Source organism: Caloenas nicobarica, chromosome 1 (assembly GCF_036013445.1).
Source record: "Caloenas nicobarica isolate bCalNic1 chromosome 1, bCalNic1.hap1, whole genome shotgun sequence".
NCBI lineage: Eukaryota > Metazoa > Chordata > Aves > Columbiformes > Columbidae > Caloenas > Caloenas nicobarica.
This window is the reverse complement of record NC_088245.1, coordinates 41,928,577-41,950,153: the sequence shown is the minus strand read 5'-3', so window position 1 is coordinate 41,950,153 and position 21,577 is coordinate 41,928,577. Positions and strand designations below refer to the sequence as shown.

Below are 21,577 nucleotides of genomic sequence, written 5' to 3'. Positions count from 1 at the left end.
GAGTGAAGCCCCAATAATCCAAGGGGAAATGGTTGGTGACCTGCTACACCAGAGACACACACAAGTCAATGGGGCTGGATGAGATCCACCCAAGGATACTGAGGGAGCTGGTGGAGGTGCTCACCAAAGCAACTTTCCATAATTTGTCAGCAGTCCTGACTAAACGGGGAGGTCCCAGTTGACTGGAGGAGCAAATGTGACGTCCATCTACAAGAAGGGCCAGAAGGAGGACCAGGGGAACTTACAGGCCTGTCAGTCTGACCTTGATGCCAGGGAAGGTCATGGAACAGATCATCCTGAGTGTCATGATGTGGCACATTCAGGACAACAAAGTGATCAGGCCCAGTCAGCATGGGTTTATGAAAGGCAGGTCTTGCTTGACCAACCTGATCTTCTTTGACAAGGTGACCTGCTTAGTGGATGAGCGAAAGGTTGTGGATGTTGCTTACCTAGACTTTAGTAAAGCCTTTGACACTGTTTCCCACAGCATTCTCCTGGAGAAACTGGCTGCTCATGGCTTGGACAGGTGCACCCTTTGCTGGGTAAAGAACTGGCTGGGTGGCTGGGCCTGGAGAATTGTGGTGAATGGAGTCAAATCCAGGTGGCGGCTGGTCACAAGTGGTATTTCCCAGGGCTCAGTATTGGGGCCGGTTCTATTTAAGCTCTTTATCAATGATCTGGACGAGGAGATTGAGTGCACCCTCAATAAGTTTGCGGATGACACCGAGCTGAGCGGGAGTGTTGATCTGCTGGAAGGGAGGGAGGCTGTACAGAGGAGTCTGGACCGGCTGGATCATTGGGCTGAGGCCGGTTGTATGATGTTCAACAAGGCCAAGTGCCAGGTCCTGCACTTGGGTCACAACAAGGCCACACTACAGACTTGGGGAAGAGTGGCTGGAAAGCTGCTTCGTAGGAAAGGACCTGGGGGTGTTGGTCGACAGCTGACTGAACATGAGCCAGTAGTGTGCCCAGGTGGCCAAGAAGGCCAACAGCATCCTGGCTGGTATCAGGAACAGTGTGGCCAGCAGGACTGGGGAAGTGATTGTGCCACTGTACTCGGCACTGGTGAGGCCACACCTCGAATACTGTGTTCAGTTTTGTGCCACTCACTACAAGAAGGACATCAAGGTGCTGGAGAGAGTTCAGAGAAGAGTAACGAAGCTGATGAGGCGTCTGGAACACAAGTCTGATGAAGAGCAGCTGAGGGAACTGGGGCTGTTTAGCCCAGAGAAAAGGAGGCTGAGGGGAGACATCGCCCTCTACAACTCCCTGAAAGGAGATTGTAGCATGGAGGGTGTCAGTCTATTTTCCCAAATAACAAGTGATAGAATGAGAGGCAATGGACTCAGGTTGTGCCAGGGGAGGTCTAGGTTGGATATTAGGAAAATTTTTTTACTGAGTTATCAAGCAGTGGAACAGGCTGCCCAGGGAAGTGATTGGCTGACCATCCCTGGAGATATATAGAGAACATGTAGGTGTGGCGCTTGGGGACATGGTTTAGAGATGGACTTGACAATGTTAGGTTAATGGTTGCACTCAGTGATCTTAAGGATCTTTTCCAACCAAAATGATTCTATGATTTTACAATTATCCTGTCTTTTGTTTCTCATCTTGTATTCAAAGGAAGAGTGAAGTCAACAGTGTTCTGTCATATGGTGCACATTTTGGTTTGCCAGTCTCGTTGGTTTCCCAGTCTCGTTTTGTGCACGTGGAAGTGAGGAGGTTTTCTTTTTCCCCCTTCCCCAACGTATTTGGATGAAATGTTGTGTTCATCAGATTTTCCTGTGTTCTTGATCCTGACCATACCTCGTGCATATTGCTACATAAAAATGGCCATTTAGATAGGTCTTGAAAAGTATGATAGACACTTAGCAGGCAGTGAATTAAATGAGTTGGGCAAAATTGTTACAGAAGGTGTTAGCAGATTGTCTTCGTATTTGTAGGGTATTGCTGAGTGAGTGGCAGATTCTCTTCTGTACTGCTGGGAGTAGAAGTAGCAGGAGCATAATTGCTCCAAAGTGACGCTGTTTATTTTGCGTGAAAAAAACTGAACTGTGCTATCTTTATCGCCTTTTCTTCCACATCAATACATTGTAATGGAGAAATATCATTCCTGCCTTAATCTTGCATTTACTGTGAGAGCGTATAAGAGAACTCCACTGAGGCAGAATTGTTTGGTTGCCAGCTGTGGTAGAGGATTGGTTTTGGTGGTGACCCAGGGAGGTCCACTGCAGTGTGGTGGTCTGCATCTCTGCACTTCTGACTTCAGTCGGGAGTCTGTTCGTTGCAGTTTGGGAGCAGGGTGGTGAGTCTTGCCTTCTGCTCTGTGTTTCTTTTCTGTATTTGGTATCTTACGCCTGGCTATGCTTGTCATAACCCAGTCATCAGAGACAAAACTGTTCTTGAGAATTTCTCAGTTGAGTACATGTTTGTTTGTTTGTGGTGTTGGTAGTGGTATTTTTTTGTTTGGTGGTGGTTGTTTTTTAGTTATGGTGGTGTCCTGCAATTAGGATATAGACATTTGACTTGTCATAGAAGTTAATTTTGTTTGTTTCCTTGTCTTTTGGCCTTGCAGAAATACAGTTTGCTATATGTTTGAAAGGTGGAATTTGTGGAAAACCAAAGGGGTGTGTAAACTGGCAAGGGGAGAAGAGATGAACTATGTATATATACTGTACAGTCTAATGAAAAACCTGTTGAAGCTGGTGGAAAAAAGATGAGTTGGGTGAATCTGGATCAAGCTCACTGGGGAAAGCACATCTCTCAGCTTAATGAGAAACAGGGTCAGGAAGCTCCTAAATATGGACAGGGGGAGGAATTAGGAAGGAAACTTCCTTGCTTATCCACATAACTGTAGTGCTGATAAAGACTTCGTTAGGCTGTGTTTACTCCTGAAATTTTTCCTTATTAGCTCCATGTGTGCATCACCCTTCTGAAATAACCTAAGGAGTGAGAACCTTTTGCCCAGTTGGTTAGCAAGACATAAAGAATTTAAAGCAGGAGCAATTATCAAGGTAAAAGTCAATTACTTGTTTTTGTTGTCACTTTTCTAGCTGAAATAAGGCAGCAAACCTTTTAGTTTTTCTTTGGATGTTTTGGAGCAAGGGAGGAAACAGCATCTCATCCTTGTGTTCTTGTAATAGAACTCTAGGAATACATTAGCATTATGGAATGATTATATATAATCCATCATGTATGGTTTATGTGTTAATTGTCTCTATTTAGTGTCCTCTTGAGGGGAGGCAGGGTGGAGAAAGAAACAGTGGAGTCTTCTGGTTGTGTGTCTTTTCCTCTCTGATGTACAGGATGAATGACGGCAGGAGCTCAAGTTTAACAGAGAATGCTGGGCTGATTCTCAGAGTAGTGGGCCATCCAGTGCTCCCTCTGTCTTACCTTGGAGTCTTAACTCTAGCATTTCCAAAAAATTATGCTCAACAGTGCAGTGTCTTTGTTATCTTCCATTAATCTGTATTTATAGATGTGGGTTTTTTTTCTTTGATGCTGAATTCATCCATCCTCTTTACTTTCAGCTGTTGACTTTCTTCAGGATATATGCTCTAGGATACAGGATGGGATACGTACAGTGGAACCTTCATCCATCAGCTTTCCAAGTGTGTCTCCATCACCAGCCTCAAACACCGCCTAACATTATTACTGTGGTGGGACTAAAGCCTGCTTGGGGAGGAGAAAGCTTTAGGCCCCAGTTGTAAGAGGATCTGCAGTTGTAGCTTGTTCACTTCTGTGAACTGCTTATGCTTATTAGAATTAGTTTTGTTTCTATGGTGTGGTGTGACTATTGTTTGTCATTCACTGTGCCTTTGGCTAGAGCAGCAGAACTTAGAAGCACGGAGTTAAGTGTCTGCAATTTAGGGTACCAGGGTACAGTGTCTTGTCTGTTGGTTACAGTGGCCTGGGTTTATACCATATAATTTCAGACATTTAAATTAGGTGTATTACAAGTGTAATCACCTTATAAAATTGGCATGGGAAGAGTCCTTCTGGAAGGCTTTCATTGACTCCATGGGGAAGCTGGTGAAAGTGAACCAATTAAGTGCTTTAGTGATACAGGAATTTCAAAAAGTACAAACTTAAGGAGTTCCTAATTGTTTGCTCCAACGCTGCAGTGTGCTACCTCTTCTCTGTCATCTCTCTGTTGGTTGTGCCAGTATAACTACAATGGAGATGCACAATGAAATAATTCAAGAAACTAGTCCAATCTGAAAAATGCAAAGAAAAACCTGCAGTACTGGGATGGGAACCAGAGTCTTGGGGATGGCAAGGTAGGAGGTGGGGGAGGAACTTCATAAAACAGTGCTGCCACTGGAGTAATCTTTTTGTTGGATCACTTAAGTGTATGAAGTTATTTTGTATTAATCTGAACTGTTTCTCTGTCTCTCTGTAACCATAGTCTTAGTCTCTCAAGAGAAAACACTTAAACTGTTGAAATGGATCTGCTTCAACTTTTGGCTCTGGCATGAGGTAGATGGCTGTGGAACCCAGAGGGCGGAGGAATGAGCAAAGTGATGTTTAGAGCTTGTAGGAGACAAGGAGAAATGTCAGGGAAGGAAAAGTTGTTGGTTTTTTTAATGTGAAGATCTTAAAATGCTTGGAGTTTTGTTGGGGTGGGGGGGAGGGGGCGGGAAGTTAAACTATTTCTTTCTTACATTAGGGGAAAACCTTATTTTCTCCTAACATTTTATCAGTAAGCATCATATGGCCTAGACTGTATTTTTTGTCTCAAGTTTTCCATAGCAGCACTATTTGCAGACCTTCCACACCCAAATTGCTCTTAAATCTGTGTCGCTTCAGGGGCATGAAGTGCTAAATTGATAGGAAGAATGATAACCTTGGCTGGTGAAACTTGAGAGTGGTATAGTGCATAGCTAAATTTCTTGTGTTATCTTAAAAGAACAAAAATTATCTGTAAGAAGTTTGGAGGGCATAAATTTGAGTACAGCTTTTCTGCAGTTGGATGGTAATTCTTTATTTGCTAGTTTAAGTAGATTGAGGTTGTGTTTCTACCTGATTTTAATGTTATTGCATATGAAGTAGCTAGGTGGTATTATCCTCAACAATGGTTTTATCCTAATCAATGGATTTAATTCTTGTATACAGTGCGTAACCTGTATTGTAATAATACTGGCACACAACTGATAGAGATTTTGTGTTAATTTACTTCATTTGCCTTGAGGAGTTCCCAGGAGTCTTAGTTACAGGCTCATTGCACCAGGCATTGTAAAACAGAATAAAAAGACTTAATTGTGTAGACTACATTGAATAGAAAAGAAAGACATGTATTACAGGTAATGTTAAATATGACCTAAGTATTCATCTTAGCAACTTGTCATAATTTGAAGAGATAATGTGTTAAGGAATTTAAAGGCAGGCACTAGTGCTGAACTAGTATGAACAATTTATACAAGTTAATTAAAAATAATGTGTTAATTTCTTTTCCCCACTGCTGTGTAGTTCCAAGTATTTGTGGTACTGGATTCATTTCTGCAATGGAAGTGGGAGCTCGGACAAGTAGAACCTGGCAACCCTGCTCACTCTTTTCTGCTTTCCTCTTGCAATTAATAATTGACTTCTTTTCACTGTCTTCAGCTCTGTAACTGAAAAGTGAAGGTTTGATGAGAGTTGTGATGCCACTGAACCTTCTCTCTCACATGTCTGAGGAGGTGAAGAGCGGATCAGGAGCTGTCCTTGAAATGGTTGCTCAGATTTTACTGTGTTGTGGAAGCAAACATGATGTTTGACTGTATGGAGATGTGGACGCAGGTGAATTTGCAACAAGAGGCATATAATGAGCTGCTAAACTTTTTGGCCAACTAGTATTAGGTTGGTGCAAAAGTAATTGCAGTTTTTGCGTTGTTGAAATTTGCTGTTTGATATTGGAAGACATTCTTAAATGTGGTTATGTTATACATAATTTTAATGCGTTTTTCTCACTTCTTTTTTTTTTTTTTTTGCTGCAGAGTTATTACTTGCTGTTTATTTTATATTTGTTTTAGACTATGGAAATGATGTTGAACAAAAAGCACATTTGAGCAATTTTCTTGTTTGAGTTCAAAATGGGTTGCAAAGCAGTGGAGGCAACTTGAAACATCAACAACACATTTGGCCCAGGAACTGCTAACGAACATACAGTGCAGTGGTGGGTGACGAAGTTTCGCAAAGGAGACGAGAGCCTTGAAGATGAGGAGCGTAGTGGCCGGCCATTGGAAGTTGACAACAACCAACGGAGAGCAATCATCAAAGCTGATCCTCTTACAACTGCATGAGAAGCTGCCAAATAACTCAATGTTGACCATTCTATGGTCATTTGGCATTTGAAGCAAATTGGAAAGGTGAAAAAGCTCGATACTTGGGTGCTTCATGCGCTGACCAAAAATAAAAAAAAATCATCCTTTTGAAGTGTCGTCATCTTATTCTACACAGCAACAACGTTCCATTTCTCGATTGGATTGTGACATGCGACAAAAAATTGATTTTATACGACAACCAGTGACGACCAGCTCAGTGGTTGGACCGAGAAGAACCTCCAAAGCACTGCCCAAAGCCGAACTTGCACCAAAAAAGGTCACGGTCACTGTTTGGTGATCTGCTGCTGTTCTGATCCACTACAGCTTTCTGAATCCCAGTAAAGGCATTGCATCTGAGAAGTCTGCTCAGCGTATCGATGAGATGCACTGGAAAGTGCAACACCCGCAGCCAGCATTGGTCAACAGAAAGGGCCTGGTTCTTCTCCACGACAATGCCCGACCACACATCGCACAACCAGTGGATCAAAAGTTGAATGAATTGGGCTACGAAGTTTTGCCTCATCCACCAGATTCACCTGACCTCTTGCCAACTACCACTTCTTCAAGCATGTCGGCAACTTTTTTTCAGGGAAAAAGCTTCCACAACCAGCAGGTTGCAGAAAATGCTTTCCAAGAGTTTGTTGAATCCCGAAGGATGGATTTTTATGCTACAGGAATAAACACGCTTATTTCTCGTTGGCAAAAATGTGTTGATTGTAATGGTTCCTATCCTATTTTGATTAATAAAGATGTGTTTGAGCCTTGTTATAGTGATTCAAAATTCACGGTCCAAAACTGCAATTACTTTTGCATCAACCTAAATTGGGTTAGGCTGTACAATCAACTGATCTGCAGCTTGGAGAAAAGAAATGAGGAGCAAAGGGTTCAGTATCGTTTTCACTTTGGTGGTAGGAAGGGTTGTTTGATTGTTGTGTAAAGATGAAGAGCCTTTTACATATGAACTTCTCATTTCTAGTGCGCTTCAGTAGCCTTGCCACTTAAGCAGTTCCTGCTGTGTCCGTTTTGCTGGTGCAGATGTTTGTGTGATGATACAGTGAATGGATCTGTCAGTTCAGAAATGGCTTTTCTCTCTTGCAGAATTGTTTCTCAGCCGTATCGGTTTCCTGATCTGGCTTGCTGCATGAATGACCGTGTTAGCGCTGTGGAGGAAAGCTAGTGCATAGAGGACTGACCCTATACGTGTAACTAAAATTGTTGGTTTAATCCTTGATGTAAAATGGAATCTGACTGATTTGCATAGGTTCTTATTAAAATAATGGTATCTGTTAAAAAAAAGCAGATGGATAACCTTCAGCAATTGGTTGGTGGATTTTTAAAAGCCGTTTGAATGTATCTGTGCTGTTGATTGAGACCGAGAACCAATGACAATGATAAAATCAAGTATACAAAACCACATAAAATTCTGCTGAACTTTGATCATTAGTTGTATTTCTAGAAATACATGTTTTCATAGCACCACAACTTTAATACCTGCTTACAACAAAATTTTACTCTTGTCAAACTTTCCTTCATGTTTAGGAATATGAATTTAACACTACATTTTTCTCAAAGTGAGGAGCTGAAGTGGAGATGGTATTTTAGTTCTGTTCATGTGGTAAATAAGGAAGACTCTCAGCCGCAAAAAAATCTGGGTATTTTTAATTTGGTGTTATCCAAATAATTTTTGAAAAAAATAATTCAGAAAAAATATTTTGGGGCTGGGGGAAGACATGAGCAGTCAAATAATATCCACACATAAAATTCTGATTATTATTTTGTTGTTATTGTTTGTTTATATGGTGCCTTTTATTATAGCAGTTGAATACTCCGAATATGTCTGTTCACATCTCCCCTGTGAGACAGGAAGATGCAATGACTCAGGCTTAGCAAAATTTTCTGTGGCCACTTAGGGAAATATATGAAATGAGAAGTGAATGTGGATCTTATGTAGTACAATAATCCCCAGAGCAGAGCGTTTCCCCTCTCAGCTGACAAAACTCACTCTGGTCCTTCTGCCACACCCATCTGTTCTTCACCCGTTTGGAGAGAAATGTTTCCTTAAGTGTTTGGATTGATTTAAGTTCATACATACTGACTTTCTGAAAAGCCATACAGACATTTTGATAAAGAAGGCATAGTGTCCCTGTGAGGTGATGGGAACTAGTTACAATCCACTTGGCCAAGTGTTAACTCACTTGAGGAATCTGAAGTTTTTCATTGGGCTGAACAAAATGCAGTTTTCATGTCAAGGTCAGTATTGGCACTGATTTGCAAGACATGTTGCTAATAGACACTGAGGCTTGTATAACAACTACATATGGGTGTTTTTAAGACATGATTTTTTTTTAGAATGTAAAATTCAGTTTTCAGTAACATAGTATTCTGGCTTTAATGTCACAGTTTACCTACTTCAACAGGTTCTGCCACTCTGATTGAAAATTAATTGTATACTGTTTAAACTTGGAGTGGTGTAGTAAGGCTGCTTTGATAGAATAAATTGTGAAGGCTTGGTGAGCCAGATCTGATAGAACTGCAATGGTGAATAAGGCAGTTTCAGTTTCCCATGTCTTAGATCATTCTGTTTATTTGTAGTAGGCAAAAGTAACTTCTAACGTAGCGGGATCTGAAACAGCTTTACAGAGGGGTATGGAGAAAATCTGTTTGCAGTTCAGGGCAACCACAACTTCCTGAAAGAAGTGAGCAGTGAGGATTATTGCTCATACAAACTGGTGACCTTCTGAAGTGATGGCTATCTTGGTTTACTTCCATATCACACATAAGGCTGAAAACTAAAACTAGTTTCCCTTTTGTTTTAAAAAGGCATCAAACGTAGAACAAATAAGTTAGAGCTGTTACTTCATTAAATGCAGTCTTAGGTTTAATCCTTAAGTTCATTTGCTGATGGCATAGCTGATTTGCCTTCTCTTAAAAGCTGCAGATGGAGTAACGTTCCTTCAAAACTGAAACAGGATCAGTCTATTCCCAGCCATTGCTCAGGCGTGCAAGTAATAACTGTGCACCTGCAGGTGCACCCCCAGGTTAGCAACTTGGCCTTGGCTGTGGAAATGGTACTGAGTACATGGAAATCTTTTTTTTCCTATATTTCAGGCTTAATTCAGATCCTGAGGATTCTTTACTTACAAATTATGCCACTGAGTTGCTCGTACTCAAGTTCTGACTTGGTGGGGTTTTTTTGGTTATGGGAAGATACAGTGAGGGAAGGACAAAAATGGTAATTTTTGCCTTTTGCATGAGTTGTGACTAGAAACGTCTATGGAGATGTATGTATATCTGTTATTTGCACAGCATTTAGCAAGTCTATTTTAATCAGAAGCCTGGACACTATGAAAAACCCACTTGTTTATGTACGTTTTTTGACTATAGAAAATGCTGTCTTACTGTTTGTCACCTGCCTGTAGCTACATTTTCTTTCCCGATAAGCGTGCTAGGAAGTGAGAGGTCTTTGACAGATCACTGAAAATATATTGCATTTGACTGCTGCCTGAGACTTCTCTGCACAGATGGGTCGCAGTAGTCAACCCAAATCCAAAGAAAATTAAACGAAGCAGAAAGACCTCGCTTGCCTCCTGCAGAATCAAGTGATGCTGGTTTCGTTTGCTCCTTTATAGGCTTATCATTAAGAATTAAGCATATCCTCACAGTATTTTGGTTTTCAGCTCACTTCTTTTTGAGCTGTCTGTTGGTAGTGCGGCCCTACTATGCTGGCATCAGTGTTATGTGGGAAAATCTGGGCAACTGTTCTGTATTTGTCCAGTCTTTGATAATTGGGACCAAAAAAAGTTTTAAAGATTTATGTGGCTTAAAAAAAAAAACCACCAAAAACAACAACAAAACAAAAAACTAGCACAGTATGTTGCAGAAGATCATTTCACACAGTAATATTGGTGTGGGAGGGACTGATGGACCCTGTTAATCAGGAATGGTCGGGGGCAGTCTCATATAATACATGCAGGAACCATTGAAAGATGTTTACATGCTGTTGATTACCATTTAATAATCTTGCTCACAGTAAGATCAAAATGCAGTAGCTCTTTATTTTGAGGAACTCCTTTGTTAACAAAGTTGATCTACGAGGCTGTTTCGGACGATTAAGCAAGAAACAGAATCTGCATTGTAGATATGCTTAAAAATAAGTTCACATGAAGAAGGTAGGTTGAAAGAGACAACTTCAGATGTGTCACGAATAAGTCTTGAGGTATGTGTAAGAGGACCTACTGCTTCTCTCTCTTCATGGCTTATGTGCAGTGATTTCATACGTGAGGCTGTTTCTTTATCAGTCACACAAACTTGTAACGTGCTTCCTTTGCTCCTACCAGGTTGAAGGCTATGGAGGAAAGAACAAAAGTGTTGGAGCAGAGGGAAACTGCTTAGCTTAGTGACCGTAGCTTGTAATCTCTAGATGGATGTGCTTAGATGGCTCTACAGCTACAACCTATAAATACTTGAGGAGAATCATGAAGCTTTATTGATAGAGCTGGGTGCACATGTAGTCAGAGTGTAGGTGTGACACTGGAGCAGTGAAAACTGTGCCAGAATCTTACCTTTCCTTTGAATAAATAGGGAAGGCTTTGGATGTGTGTGTGTGTGTGTGTTGGTGAACACTGTAAATGCGTGTAATTTGTGACTGTTTATGGAGCACTTCTTTGGAGATGAGACTTCATCCCTTCTGCTGGAGTTGGGTTTATGGATGTGTACCACTATTATGGAGTTTTATGTGGTTGTGTTGTAGCCTCTTGTTGGCAGCTGGTGTATCGTTCTCTTGAGTTCCTGCGTGTGGAGGAGTAGATGCCAGCTGAAAATGCTTTCTTTAAAGGCTTCCAGTAAAAATTTAATCAAATGAATCTATTTTTTTTTCCTGTGGATCAAGGTAGAGTTTGAAGGCCTCATCTGTCAATGTATTTTATTAACAAGGCTTGCCCATGGAATTATTCTCAGTGGCTTTGCTGAGAACATAAGCACTTAGATCTAAGCACTTTACAGTGCTGTTAAGAAATATTATTACAATAGTAATTTTGGTAGTCCTGTATTTATAGGACATTAATGACAGGAAATATGTCTTACGTTATCAATGACATAACTAATTGAAGCATCTCCTATCTTTTCTTACTCTTGTTATTAATGAAAAGCCTTTTTTTGGTGGCTATTCTGGTCGTGTTACTCAAGTTGAGGTCCTCGTGAGATATTCAGAGCAAGTATTGTTCTGTAGGAGGCATGAAAACAGAAGGCTTTTGCTCAGGGCACCAGCAATTTGAGCTCTTGTGATGAACACTTGATTTATTTGTCAGGGTAAAATCAAAGATTAAAAAAAAATTAAAAAAAAAAAAATTGAAGGCGAAAAACATGTTCTCCCTGTTTTGAGTTAACATATATATCTTCTGGACTAAATAAATATTATGTGATTGCATGACATTGTGGAGGATAGGAATTTGTGCCTCAGGTTGACCTTTACTGGATCTCTGTTCCTAAAGGTATTTTACGGCATCTTGTGCTGTTTCTGTTCCATTATGCAATCAAAATGATTCTTTTTTAATAGTGAGGAAGTCTTAAGAATGTTAATGCATGTTAGCAGTTTTCAAGCCCTTTGTTAGTATTATTATAGAAGACCGAATATCATCAGTGATGGAAGTTTTTTCTGTGATGTAGTGCAAAAGAAGCTTCCTGAGACCTTGTTCAGACTTTGCGAAGTAAGCTTTATTAAAGTCATATTTAAAAACTAGTAATAGATTCTGTGAGAGGCTGAGCCTGTGATGAGGATGGAGACGTTGCTGTCGTGAGGACGTGAAGCCTGTGGGTGCCAGGGCGTGCGTGCAGCCTCCGTAGCACATGGACGGAGCTGATTGCAGAGCCCCAAACTGCTTATCTAGAGAAGCTCCTTTCTCACATCTGCCAGTTGCAGTAGATGGTCCCTTACCTTTAGTTTGATAACTGCTTTCTACTCATATGTCTGTTTTCTTCCCTGCTTTTACTTTTTGTCCCATTTTTCACCTTAACAGCAGGTCATACAAAAAGGGAGAAAGCAGCTTGCATTTGGTACCCCGGTTTTGAGGGCAAGGGCTTCAAACTGATGAAAACTCAAAGGGAATAACTGAGAAAAGGGAGGGTTTTGTCCATAAGAAGCCCAAACTGGGCATATTGGCACAGTGCGGCATTCATAGAAGTGTTATGCATGTGATATACGTAGTCTTTAAAGTGCTAAAAAAGTGGAATTTCAGCAGAACAGCAGATCTCTCTTATAGTATGACACTTAAAATATTAGACTGTAAGATTAAAACAGCAGTCAAGTTGGCTTCCTAGAAATGGAGAGACAGAATTGGAAATACCAACAATTTGAAAGTTCCCTTCTGATTCTAGGAAATGTTTCAGTAATACTCTTGTGGACATTAAGCTGCATGAACCAGGGCCGGAACACAAAGGTGCCTTTGAGTTAGCAGAGAGGAATTGCGGAGACGTGCATTACAGTGGGGTTTTTTTGTGTGTGTTCTGTAGGCTGCATGCATAAACAGATAGTAGAAACCCAAATATAACTAGGATGCCTTTCTGAAAGACCCTAATGGTGGAGTTAGAGTCTTTTGTGGATAACATACATATTAATTTTTTTTAAAAAAACAACCACCCTTGAGGCGCAGATGGTAAAAGAGCACGATGCCAGATATCGCCTGCATCTCCTCATTTGTATGCCTGTTTTCTTGGGACTCTGATGATCTCCTACTTTAACAAAACTTTTAAGTGCAAAACTAGACTTCAATTTTGAGTGGATTCAGTTGAGTGTGGCAACAAAACATGGCTAAACGAAAAAACATAATGCGGACAAGTCTTCCAGGAAGTCTCCAATCTGAGGAGTCAGCGTTCTGTTTCCTGGAAAAGTGCGAGCATTGTCTTAAGATTCATTTAAAGGAAGGAATCTCTCCAGGTGGCTTTGTCCGGTTTGTTTTCAGGAAGAGAAAACCACACGGTGTTTCAGAAATTAGATGCTTTTGTCATCTCTTTATTGATTTTATTTAATTAATAATTTCTTAAAAGTGTATATGCATGTATTTGTTCCTTACTGTAGTTTTCTTAATGCGTCTACTGTTGTCTCAGGCTTTTACAGAGGGACTAGCCAGGGACTCCAACCAATTTTGTAGCTGTGGTCCAGTCCTTGAGGATGAGTCATGATTCCACACACTGAATAATAGATTGAAGTACATAGGAGAGCCTCTTGAAGTGCATTTACTTGGGGGTTGATTATGTAAATGATCATACATGGTATTTCAAAATATGTATTCTGGCTGACAAATGTTTCCAGTTAAGTTTCATTCAAGGTAGTATAAAAGTCCTAAGGGATGAAGTTGTAGATCCTTTTGGTCAAATAGAGTAGGCTTGTTCTGGCTTTCCATCTTTTAAAACAAAGCAGACGGGGCGGGGGAAAGTATCACATGTTGTCCCGGTTTTCACCTAAAAGTGTCACTGGAGTACTCAGGAACGGAGCTTGGAGCACATACCTTTGAGCATGCTGGTGCCAGTTCTTTCTAGGTTCCCACAGATCCTTTTTATTGGAGTATCTTGGTTTGAGCTTTGGTCAATTGTACCTTGAGTGTTCTCTAACAGAGATCTTGTCCAGAATGAAACAAGAGCCTTGGGTATCATTTCTACAGTAGATCCAAGAGTGGTTTGAGGGTGTTCCAGACTTCTCGTTGTTGCATCTTTTAACACAGTAGCAAAATACTTGATTATTCCTAGTATTAGCCGCGGAGGATAGCTGGAGAGTGAGGATTGTTCTCCTTTGCTTTGGAAAATATCATTGGAAATTTGTTTTTTCAGGGGCACGTAAACAGACCCAGTTAGTAAATGACTGTGGGGAAATACTAACGCTGAAAATGCGCTCCAACTGGTAGTAGGCTCCAGACTTATGTTTAATTGTAAGTGATACCTCTTACTTGTGTTACCTAGAAGGTTGGAAAGTTGCAAGGAGAAGGGGATACCCACTGATGTACCAGAAAGTACTAAATGTTAATTGCCATTAAAACAGTGAGCGGTGGTATTGATGTGACTGGGAGATGTAGATGCTATACCTTTTTTTTTCCTCTTTCTTTTTCTCCCCCTCTAGGAGGGCTTTCGAGCTGCAGCTCTGCTGCTGAACAGCATGCAGTCCTTTCGGGAGCAAAGTAGTTACCACGGAAACCAGCAGAGCTACCCACAGGACGTGCAGGGTTCCTCCCGACTGGAAGAGTTCAGCCCCCGCCAGCAGGCCCAGATGTTCCAGAGCTTTGGAGGAGGTGCTGGCAGTGGACGTCGTGGAGCAGCAGGAGCCTCTACAGCAATGCCTGGTGAGAGCTCTGGCCATCAGAGCTACCAAGGTTTCAGAAAAGAAGCAGGAGAGTTTTACTATATGGCTGCCAACAAAGATCCAGTGGCGTCAGGAGGGCAGCAGCCACCTCAGCGCAGGCCTTCTGGACCAGTGCAAAGCTATGGGCCCCCTCAAGGGAGTAGCTTTGGGAGTCAGTATGGGAGTGAGGGACATGTGGGCCAGTTTCAAACACAGCATTCGACCCTTGGGGGTGTATCCCACTATCAACAGGATTACACTGGTCCTTTTTCTCCAGGGAGTGCCCAGTATCAGCAGCAGGCTTCTAGCCAGCAGCAGCAGGTGCAGCAGCTGAGACAGCAGATCTATCAGTCTCATCAGCCTTTACCCCAGGCTTCCAGCCAGTCTGCTTCTAGCACCTCACACTTGCAGCCAATGCAGCGTCCATCCACCCTGCCTTCCTCTGCTTCTGGGTACCAGTTACGAGTGGGTCAGTTCAGCCAACACTATCAGCCGCCTTCGTCCTCCTCCTCCTCTTTCCCCTCCCCACAGCGTTTTGGCCAGTCAGGACAGAATTACGATGGAAGCTACAGTGTGAATTCTGGGTCGCAGTATGAAGGCCACGCTGTGGGTTCCAACGCACAGGCATATGGGACCCAGTCAAACTACAGCTTTCAGACTCAACCGATGAAAAGCTTTGAGCAGTCTAAGCTGCCCCAAAGCGGGCAGCAGGGGCAGCAGCAACAGCACCCACCTCAGCACGTAATGCAGTATTCAAATGCTGCCACCAAGCTCTCTCTTCAAAGTCAAGTGGGGCAGTACAGTCAGACTGAAGTTCCTGTAAGGTCACCAATGCAGTTCCACCAAAACTTCAGTCCAATTTCTAATCCATCTCCTGCTGCATCTGTGGTTCAGTCTCCAAGCTGCAGCTCTACCCCTTCTCCACTCATGCCAGGTGGAGAGAATCTCCAGTGTGGGCAAGGCAACATGTCCATGGGTTCTAGAAACAGAATCCTGCAGATGATGCCTCAGCTTAGTCCTACACCATCTATGATGCCAAGTCCCAATGCTCATGCAGGAGGATTCAAGGGATTTGGGCTGGAAGGACTGCAGGAAAAAAGGCTCACAGATCCAGGGCTGAGCAGCCTGAGTGCTCTAAGTTCTCAAGTTGCCAACCTGCCCAACACAGTCCAGCACATGTTGCTCTCAGATGCCTTGGCACCTCAGAAAAAAAGTTCCAAAAGGTCATCATCTTCAAAGAAGGCCGACAGCTGCACCAACTCAGAAGGCTCCTCTCAGGCAGAGGAGCAACTTAAGTCTCCCATGGCAGAGTCCCTTGATGGTGGCTGTTCCAGTAGTTCAGAGGATCATGGGGAAAGGGTGAGACAGCTGAGTGGCCAGAGCACCAGCTCAGACACCACTTACAAAGGGGGTAACATAGAGAGGTCCAACTCCTCACCAGCGCAAGGCTCTCAGAATGAGCCATCAAAACTCAGCAGCAGCCCTGCAGCTAGGGACGATGTGGCCTCCCCTGATGGGAAGGAAGCTGTGGTGGCTGTGGAAAATGCCCCAAAAGTGAATGAAAAGGCAGTTGGGGTGATTGTCTCCCGGGAAGCCATGACAGGAAGAGTAGAAAAGTCAGGTGGGCAAGATAAACCTGCACAAGATGATGCTACTGCAGCCACTCAGGCACCAGCCAGTGCTAGTGGAACAAAAGAAGCTGGGCATGCAGGGACACAGCCAGAGACTCAAGGAGGAAGTAAAGGGAGCAAAAGTGGAGATAACACTAACCATAATGGAGAAGGGAACAGCCAGCCTGGTCATGCAGTTGTTGGGCCAAATTTTCCTGCGAGGACAGAACCTTCCAAATCTCCTGGCAGTTTAAGGTACAGTTACAAGGATAATATAGCAGCTGGTATACAGAGAAATATTGGTGGCTTTCCACAGTATCCTTCTGGTCAAGAAAAAGGGGATTTTCCAGGGCATAGTGAGCGCAAAGGCCGGAATGAGAAGTTTCCCAGCCTCCTACAGGAGGTTTTACAGGGGTACCACCATCATCCAGACAGGAGGTATTCTAGGAATGCACAGGAGCATTCTGGGATGGCTGGGAGTTTGGAGGGAGCCATGAGGCCCAATATCTTAATTAGTCAAACCAATGAATTGACCAATAGAGGCCTCTTAAATAAAAGCATGGGGTCTCTCCTGGAAGGCCCTCACTGGGGTCCCTGGGATAGGAAGTCCAGCAGTGCAGCTCCTGACATGAAGCAGATAAATCTAGCTGATTACCCTATTGCTAGAAAGTTTGATGTGGAGTCTCAGTCTTCTGCCCATGAAGGGGGAGCGCTCTCAGAGAGGAGATCAGTGATCTGTGACATATCTCCATTAAGGCAACTTGTCAGAGATCCTGGCCCTCACCCAATGGGGCACATGGGTCCTGAGGCCAGAAGTGGAAGGAGTGAACGTCTTGCCCCTGGCTTGAGCCAGTCAGTAATACTCCCTGGTGGTTTAGTATCCATGGAAACAAAGATGAAAGCTCACAGTGGGCAAATAAAAGAAGAAGACTTTGAACAGTCAAAGAGCTCAGCTAGTCTCAATAATAAAAAAACAGGAGACCATTGTCATCCTGCTGGCATCAAGCACGAATCTTTCCGAGGCAACGCCAGCCCTGGAGCTGCAGTCTCGGATGCTGCTCCAGACTACATTCCCCAGCAGGACAGCAGATCGACACCAATGAGACGAGCACCTGGCAGAACTGGAAGCAGCAGGGGTAAATCACCTTCTCAATTTCAGGATCTTGCTGATAAGCTGAAAATGTCACCAGGCAGGAGTAGAGGCCCAGGAGCAGATCTGCATCACATGAACCCACACATGACACTATCTGAAAGAGTTAATAGGGGTTCCTTGCATTCTGCCTACCCTCAGAATTCAGAAGGCCCATCTTTGGCTTCAGCATATCACACAAATGCTAGGTCTCATGCTTTTGGTGACCCTAACCAGAGTTTAAATTCCCAGTATCATTACAAGAGACAGATATACCAGCAACAGCAAGAAGAATACAAAGATTGGGCAAGCAGCACTGCTCAGGGTGTGATTGCTGCAGCTCAGCACAGGCAGGAAGGACCAAGGAAGAGCCCAAGACAACAGCAGTTTCTGGAAAGAGTAAGAAGTCCCTTAAAAAATGACAAGGATGGAATTATGTACCTTCAAGGTAGCTCTTACCATGATACTGGAAGCCAGGAAGCTGGGCGCTGCGTTATGGGGGGTGACAGTACCCAGGGCAAATGCACCGAACTGAAACACGGCAACCAGAAGTTGCAGCATCATGAATCTGGTTGGGACCTCTCTCGGCAAACTTCTCCTGCCAAAAGCAGTGGCCCTCTTGGAGCAGCCAACCAAAAACGATTTTGCCCTCAAGAAAGCGATGGGCATCGACGAGAGGAATCTACAGATTTGCCCAAGCCTAGTAATGCCATGATCAGGCTCCCTGGCCAGGAAGACCAGTCTCCTCAAAACCCATTAATTATGAGGAGGAGAGTCCGTTCTTTCATCTCGCCTATCCCTACCAAAAGACAGCCACAGGATATGAAGAACAGTGGCAGTGAAGATAAAGGGCGACTGATGACTTCAGCGAAAGAAGGAGCTGAAAAAACATACAACTCCTATGCCCATTCATCTCAAAGCCAAGATGTTGGCAAGTCAGTTGCAAAGGGAGATTCCTTCAAGGACCTGCCGAGTCCTGATAATAGGAATTGTCCTGCTGTTTCCCTCACAAGCCCGGCTAAGACCAAAATATTGCCCCCAAGAAAGGGGCGAGGATTAAAACTGGAAGCTATTGTTCAAAAAATTACATCTCCCAATATTAGGAGAAGTGTTCCTACCAACAGTGCTGAAACTGGTGCAGATACTGTTACTCTTGATGACATCTTGTCCCTTAAGAGTGGACCTGAAGGAGGAAATGTGGCTGGACATGGACCAGAGGCTGAGAAGAGAAAAGGAGAGATGTCAGATCAAGTGGGGCCAGCAAGCCAGGATACAGCTGGTGAAATAACTCTTCCAAGATCTTCAGAAGAGTGGCAAAACAGTGAGGATGATAAAACCAAGAAAGAGGTCCCTGAAGCTGCCAGTGTCGGTAAAGAAGGAGCAGGATCCAGTGCAGCACCACCACCTTCTCAGAAGTCAAGTGGTCAGGGAAGGCCTGATGGATCTGTAAGTGGAGCTGGAACTCTGACCTTTTCCGACTCAAAAACAATTTCTCCTTCCAGTGTGTTTACTTCTGAACCAAATCCAAAGTCTGAGGAAAAAGATGGAGATGTGACAAACATTTCACCCAAGCCAGATGGTTTCCCTCCAAAGGGATATTTTCCCTCTGGAAAGAAAAAGGGGAGGCCAATTGGGAGTGTGAACAAGCAGAAGAAGCAGCAACAGCAGCAGCAACAGCAGCAACTGCCACCACCCCCACCACCCCCACCAGCACCTTCACAGGCTTCAGAAGGGGTAGGTGGTGGTGAGCCAAAACCGAAGAGGCAAAGGAGGGAGAGGCGAAAACCGGCAGCACAGCCACGGAAGCGGAAGCCCAGACGGGCTGCTCCAATTGTGGAGCCTCAAGAACCAGAGATCAAGCTTAAATATGCTACCCAGTCTGTAGATAAAACTGACTCCAAGAATAAGTCCTTTTTCCCTTATATTCATGTGGTAAACAAGTGTGAATTAGGCGCTGTGTGCACAATCATTAACGCGGAGGAAGAGGAGCAGAACAAATTGGTGAGGGGTCGGAAAGGACAGAGGTCTTCGACACCCCCTCCTAGCAATGCGGAGAGCAAAGTGCTGCCAACCTCAACTTTCATGCTGCAGGGCCCTGTAGTAACAGAGTCTTCTGTCTTGGGGCATCTGGTTTGCTGCCTGTGTGGCAAATGGGCAAGCTATCGTAACATGGGTGACCTCTTTGGTCCTTTCTACCCCCAGGATTACGCAGCCACTTTGCCCAAGAACCCACCTCCAAAGAGGGCCACGGAAATGCAGAGCAAAGTCAAGGTACGGCACAAAAGTGCTTCTAATGGTTCCAAGACAGATACGGAAGAGGAGGAGGAACAGCAACAACAGAAGGAACAAAGAAGCCTCGCTGCTCATCCCCGCTTTAAGAGGCGGCACCGCTCTGAGGACTGTAGTGGAGCCTCTCGGTCACTTTCAAGGGGAGCTTCGTGTAAAAAAGCAACCACTGAGGGTGGCAGTGGTGCTGAAAAGACTCCTTTGGACTCAAAACCCTCTATGCCCACTTCAGAAGGTGGCACTGAGCTGGAGTTACAAATTCCTGAACTACCTCTTGACAGCAATGAATTTTGGGTCCATGAGGGTTGTATTCTCTGGGCCAATGGGATCTACCTGGTCTGTGGCAGGCTCTATGGGCTGCAGGAAGCTGTGGAGATTGCAAGAGAGATGGTGAGTACCTGACCTTACTCTACAACATTATTTGTCTTCATTTGCAGTATGTATACCATTCAGAATACCATTTTTCCTTGATCTTCTCTCATGTCTTAAGTGATCATCTTTCATCTTAAATAAATCTGTAGTGATGTCCTTTTCATGACCTTGTTTAGATCTCTGCCACACTTGATCAGACAGATTTTTTCAGGCGTCAAAGAGCTGGATGCTTGTTACCTACTGAAAGTCCTGGATGTCCAAAGCCTTTCTCATAACTACAATGATCTTTTTTCTCGTTTGTTCTATCCTATTAGATATTTAACATCCTCTAGGGCTCTTCGTAAAGCCATACAGTGAAAGGACAAGTGGCAGCAGACACAAACTGCAACAAAGAAAATTCCAGTTCAATGTTAGATGAAAAATTTCACAGGGTGGTCAAATGTTGGATTGAGGGAGGAGGACCAACAGAGAATCTGTGGAATATCTGTTCTTGGAGACTCACAAGTGTGACTGGGCGAGGCCCTAAGGAACCCACTTTACCTCTGAAGTTAGGTCTAGCTTCAAAGTTGGCTTTGCTTTCAGCAGGAGTCCCTTCCAACCTAAGTTATTCTGTGACTGTAATACATGTTACACAACCGTAGGAGAATTTGCAGTATTTAGAAAATACAGTGGATAGAGTAGAATTGCACAGAGGTATGTAAGCTTTAAGTAAAAAGTGGCTGGGTTTAGTATTGATGAATTCAATACTAATTGTACCACAAATTATACTGATAATTTACTTTCTCCAAAGTGTGAGTATGCAATGAGTGAGAAGAAATGTGTAAGATTAAAAGCAGGAACAAAGAGGAAACTTCATTCACAACCACCTGGTTGTAGATGGGGACACTCAGTATTCTTGATTTTCTGAGATGTAAGATGACACTCTAAAACCCCATTTATGTGGCTTTCTTTGCCATCATCAGTATGCTACATCCCTTTTTTATGGTTACCTTTTGCATAATGCATTCTGTCCCGGACCAGACCATGGAAGAGGCACTAGACTACTTTTTCTTCTTCCCTTCAGATTTTTTTCCTTTTCTAAACGGTTTTGGGATCCCATTTTTATCTTCTCTTTGTATTGTTACAGTGTGCTCATTTCCTCCCTATGAGCTTTTCTCTTCAGGTTTGATTCCCGGCTTGTTCTGCATTTTCACTCACTGTTCTTTGACAGTAATTACATGCTTCTTTGCCCTAACTTGATTTGGCTTGCATTCTTGTTTCTAGCCTCTCATTAAACAAAGTCAGTTAATTTCATTTGGTTTTCATCGAACTGTGCCTGCATGCTTGCTCTGATGCAACTGCTGAATTTCTTATCTTGGATAATTGCAAGGTTTCATTTGTCTTGTAGTTCACCAGTATTTTGAATCTGGATCGCTCCAGCCTCATTTTCCCTTTTTCCTCTTTTAAGGGTCTTTCATTTCTGATCCTTGTTCCCCCAGTAGCAAATGCCTTCTCTGCAAGTTCTCAAACCACTTTAAGTTGTCCTCCAGCAATCCTTTTTGTGTTCCTGTAC

The 21,577-nt window shown here is 43.2% G+C and overlaps 1 protein-coding gene across 5 annotated transcripts in view; it reads left to right on the top strand.

The window, feature by feature from the left end:
* TCF20 (transcription factor 20) overlaps nt 1-21,577 on the top strand; it is a 132,715-nt gene that overhangs the window by 72,602 nt on the left and 38,536 nt on the right. For 4 of the 5 annotated variants that reach the window (XM_065658535.1, XM_065658554.1, XM_065658524.1 and 1 more), the window contains one exon: nt 14,410-20,043. In XM_065658535.1, the coding sequence (XP_065514607.1) occupies nt 14,446-20,043 (5,598 nt within the window). In that variant the 5' untranslated portion in view covers nt 14,410-14,445. The remainder of the gene's footprint in view (nt 1-14,409; nt 20,044-21,577) is intronic. The other variant, XM_065658562.1, reaches the window with a different exon arrangement.